The sequence below is a fragment of the Zingiber officinale genome, chromosome 5B (assembly GCF_018446385.1).
Source record: "Zingiber officinale cultivar Zhangliang chromosome 5B, Zo_v1.1, whole genome shotgun sequence".
In the NCBI taxonomy this organism is placed as follows: domain Eukaryota; kingdom Viridiplantae; phylum Streptophyta; class Magnoliopsida; order Zingiberales; family Zingiberaceae; genus Zingiber; species Zingiber officinale.
In genome coordinates this window covers 109,603,608-109,608,436 of record NC_055995.1, presented here as the reverse complement: position 1 = coordinate 109,608,436, position 4,829 = coordinate 109,603,608, and the positions used below count along the sequence as shown (strand labels likewise).

The following is a 4,829-nucleotide window of genomic DNA, read 5'->3' as shown; positions in this document are numbered from 1 at the left end:
CTTATGGGTTTTGACAATAGATGATGGGTCCAGCATATATATAGAGTTTGGTCTTCGTTGGATTATGTATTTTGACAAATCTCTTTACTCTTCATTGATAAAGAGACTGCGATGCCGTCAACCTAATTCTTTCGGAAGACAAGTACCTTTTCTCTGATTCTTTTTTTGTAGGATCGCTAGATTCGTCGAGATGGTTCATATACAAAGATGATGAATCTTCCATTGCATTTAGGTCCATATATCATCTTACCTTTGTATGCATTTTTGCTGCCGTATTTTCGATGTTATTAGATCCTTGCTTAGATTTGTTTCCCTCATTAGAGTTCATGAATTCATCAAGGTTGAGTTGCCTAGTGCGGGGTAGAGTTGCTACAATTGGTTAAGGTTTCGAATATCAACAAAGCCGAGAAAAAAGCCCTCCTCTGCACTAGCCAACTATAGCTTCCCAATTTATCTCCTCACATATGGTCATGGGGCCGACTGTGTGGGGCCGCTAGGTGGTGGATTCCACCTTTTGTTACAATGAATTCATCATCTTACCTTTGTATGCATTTTTCCTGTTTGTTTCCCTCATTAGAGCTCATGAATTCATGTGGACTAGGAAAACTTATTACCTAACAATTCCTTGCAATCTACTTAATTACTGCACGCATCTACTTGATCAAGTTGCCTAACATGCGTAGCCATTATTGGACATCGAAGCTGATCCATCATTATATTCATTAGAATGTATCAGTTATTAGCTTCAATTTGATATTGATCTGTCAATCTCTCACTCCTGTAGCACTGTAAGTGCCTGTTTCATCAGCAGCGTATACGTAGGTCTCCTTCAAGCCATAGATTGATATATATTATGACACCTAATGGGTCAGCAATACTGGCAACTTCTAGTCTACCTCATTTGTCCACACTGATCCATTGTGAATGAATTAAGTTTTCTCATTGATGGGAACGAAACCACGCCTTATATATCTGATACAAAATATTACTTAATTATTAGGAGTTGCTTTTGTAATCTTGAGCAATTGTTTCTTCAAAATTTTTAAAGGGATTTTTTTTTTTTTGCGGGTAGTGTTGTGCACTGTAAAGGTAGGTTGTTGCGATATCCTTTTCTGAATAATTTATTTTAGCTTTTCTTCGGCATCACATGAGGCTATTCCATCTGCTAGATTTAGTTCCAGATTCTCATCCCTTGATTTCTCGTTTCTTATTCTTCATGGAGTTAGTGGGGAGGTGTCGCTTGAGACGGTGCAATGGTTGAAGTATGAGGTGCTATCATATAATATCTTGGGATCAAAATTCGGCGCGTCCGAGCATGTCTTCCCTCATACTTAATTTGACCATGACTAGTAGTTATCCGTGATTCACCTCCTCCGTGTTGATCTAGGAATGGATTGATGAGGGCGCTGGAACGAACGAATCACCTTTTGCCACGTGGAGTTAGTGGGAAGACCCCTCGAGATAGATTGTTGACTATTCTACGATGGTATTACTATCATGAGATCTGGATGTTACATCCTAACTAATAGCTAAATGTCTGTCCCCATACGTTACTTAACTGATCTAAAACTAATAGTGACTCATGATTTATCACTTCTTAATCTGAGGACGAACTAACAGAATCATTGGATGAATGAATTATTTTTTATCACCGTAAACTGGAAGTACTACTACTCACAATAACCCCATAGACTGATTAAGTTGGATCCAATTGAAAAGTTTGGCATAAGGTAGAGATGCATATAAAATTTGACTAGGCGATCTAGGGCCGCATGGATGATTTTCAATAATACTTGAGCAGTCTAACGTGCTTTTCGGTGAAAATTGTCTATCTCCCCTTCCAGGTGACTTATTATATGTGTATCATGTATCCATGTTTTACCGGAATCATTTCTCACTTTTTTTATTTAACTTGCGCGTAATTAATTAAAGGTGGTCAAAACTTTTCTATGATAATTTTAAGTCTTTTGTTCATTTTTAAAAATCTATTTAGTTTTTCATTCAAATTCAAATTTTAAAATCTAAGCAAAAACAAACCAGCCTAAATGGTTATTTAACCATAACAAGGTAAAGTACCTTGAAGTTTGAGACCAGAACTAACAGAATGAATTGGAATAAACAAGACCAATAATGAAAATCAATTTGTGACTAATAGGTAGGCCATTCACAGACATTTTTGTGGAGCCAAATTAGGTGTGCAATCATGTTGTCGTCAAAATTATGTAATTTGTAGGGTTATAAGTTCGTTTGGATTCACTTAGACATCTATGTTCACATTATCATGTATCCTGCTCTTTAAGGTTTGGCAGTTTTCGACCAAAAGAAAAAGAGGAAAGAGCTATCCCTTTCTCATACTCCCAATTCCCATTTGAACATGCAAGGGAAAGTAGAAATACTATGAATATAGAGGGAAAATAAAAACTATAACAAACCATTTCTCCGTTTAATATATAGCTTGAATTGGGATATATCCCCTCAGCCATTCTGCTGAAGGAAAGTAGTCATTGAAGCTTCCATTACCCTTTAACCAACTTCACTTGGATATTCTTGTTATTCAGTTCAATTTACTATGTAACTGCAACTACCAGCCATTATTGAATCTTCATAGGGAAGATGGCACAAGTTGCCGTATAAATACCAAGAGTACCGCTCATATCATATGCCATTGCCTATTTACTTCTCCATGGCGCTTCTAATTCAATGCCTTGTCCTTCTCATGATGCAGCAATCCCTTAATGCCCAGCCTTCTCCAGGCTTCTATCCAAGTTCTAGGATAAGGCCATTGCGATTCTCTAGAGCCTACAATAATCTCTGGGGTCCTCAGCATCAAGCAGTCTCCCCGGACCAATCCTCTGCCACAATCTGGCTTGATAGAAGTTCAGGTCTGATGCTTCTGTTCTCTTCTCGATAAAAAGAAAAACGAAATCAAAACAAGCATGTACAATTTGCTCCTTTCGATTTTAGAAGATAACAGGAATCCAGCTATGGAATTTGTCTCGTCACATTCAATCTATTATATTGACTGAAAGAAACGCAATTATAGGAAGTGGATTCAAGTCGAAGCGACCGTATCGAAACGGCTACTTCGAAGCTTCCATCAAACTGCAATCTGGCTACACTGCCGGCGTCAACACAGCTTTCTACGTAAGTTGTCGCAACAATTAATCAGTACCATTCGCCAAAACAGAGTTGATCCACCATTATTATCTGTACATTTTTCAGCTATCGAACAATGAAGCCCATCCCGGTTTCCATGATGAGGTTGACATAGAGTTTCTCGGCACAACTCCAGGTAAGCCATACACTATGCAGACAAATGTCTACGTCAGAGGCAGTGGTGACGGCCGGATTATTGGGCGTGAAATGAGATTCCACCTCTGGTTCGACCCCACCGCCGACTTCCACCACTATGCCATTCTGTGGAACCCCGATGAGATCATGTAAGTATTCTACTTTCCATTTGAATAATTGCTAGTCACTGTAATCATTATACAGCCGAATCCTACAATTATCATCCTCAATTAGTAAGTAGATCGACGTCTGCAGATTTTTCGTCGATGATGTCCCGATAAGAAGATATGGAAGGAAGACGGAATCAACGTTTCCGGGAAGGCCAATGTGGATTTATGGCTCCATTTGGGATGCCTCGTCGTGGGCTACAGAGAATGGCAGGTACAAGGCAGATTACAGGTACCAACCCTTTGTTTCGAGGTTCAGCAACTTTAAGATTGCTGGATGCTCCGCTTTTGCGCCGTGGAGTTGCCATCCGACGTCCTCTTCCCCGTCTGGCGACGGCCTCAGCCCTCAGCAGTACGCTGCAATGCAATGGGTTCAGAGGAACCACATGGTTTACTACTACTGTCAGGATTACAGCAGAGATCGTTCCTTAACGCCTGAGTGCTGAATTAAAAAAGCTCATGAGATCGATGGCTATCTTTAGTGTCTGAATGATCCACTGCCACGTTTCATCTTCAATTACTTTCCTGTCAGGAAGGGCTGCCCTGCTACTCTTTTAGTGGTTGAGGCGTTGTGGTCCTAGTGCATTTCATGAACTTGTAGTGTTGTTGGTCCATGTGAAAGTATTGTGTTTGGCATTCAAGACATCTGCAAGTATTTATAAAATTTAAAATAAATCGAATATAGTTTGCTCCCTGATTGTTTAACTGCATTCCACCTGACAAACGGATTGCCACATCAAAGAGAAGAGAATATTGATTGACTATGTTAACATGAGCTCTCAACAATCTTTGCTGTCTTTGAAGTGATTGTCTAGCTGCTTCAATTCCATTGTTATACTTGAATTGGGAATGGTCTGATCTTGCGTCTGTAGACGTTGCAGATTAGTGAATACCTCTTAATGGGTAAGTGGAGATATGGCTCTACAGAAGGCAATCTTGTGTCTCATTACTTCTTCGTATACCTGTTAGACAATCTTCCACAATGAAGATTACTTGCCGGATATTACATGGATAGATGTTGAATTGAAATTTACTTCAAAAATCAATTTTCGACCTGTTGCGATAATTTGAGCTAATAATCTCAGGTTGCCAAGTCGAGAAGAAACAATTGCTTGGGATGACTTAGCTACTTGACTGAGATGCTTTGATCGAGATGCCAAGGTTGAGATGACTGGCGAGACACGAGGATGAGATGTCTTGGCCGAGATGCTAAAGTCGATATATCTTTGCCGAGATACTGAGGTCTAGATGCCTGTCGAGACACGAGTCCGACATGCCAAGACATGAGGCCCAGATACTGAGACACGAGGCCGAGACATGAGATTCTGATGTCTGCGATGAGTGCAATTTTCTTAAAACAGATTCGTCCTC

At 39.9% G+C, this 4,829-nt stretch overlaps 1 protein-coding gene across 1 annotated transcript; it reads left to right on the top strand.

Annotated features, from left to right (window-relative positions):
• The first annotated feature begins 2,652 nt into the window (after window positions 1-2,652).
• On the top strand, window positions 2,653-4,163 carry LOC121985330 (probable xyloglucan endotransglucosylase/hydrolase protein 32). Its single transcript, XM_042538708.1, has 4 exons — window positions 2,653-2,882; window positions 3,044-3,144; window positions 3,223-3,440; window positions 3,547-4,163. The coding sequence occupies exons 1-4, from the start codon at window positions 2,660-2,662 to the stop codon at window positions 3,902-3,904; spliced, it is 900 nt and encodes a 299-aa protein (XP_042394642.1). The 5' UTR covers window positions 2,653-2,659; the 3' UTR covers window positions 3,905-4,163.
• The last annotated feature ends 666 nt before the right edge of the window (window positions 4,164-4,829 follow it).

Bases quoted from the DNA above. Each gene is read 5' to 3' on its own strand.
- LOC121985330 (XM_042538708.1), top strand. From the start codon at position 2,660: ATGCCATTGCCTATTTACTTCTCCATGGCGCTTCTAATTCAATGCCTT. The intron at 3,145-3,222 runs GTAAGTTGTCGC...TACATTTTTCAG, and splicing joins GCGTCAACACAGCTTTCTAC to CTATCGAACAATGAAGCCCA. The intron at 3,441-3,546 runs GTAAGTATTCTA...CGACGTCTGCAG, and splicing joins TGGAACCCCGATGAGATCAT to ATTTTTCGTCGATGATGTCC.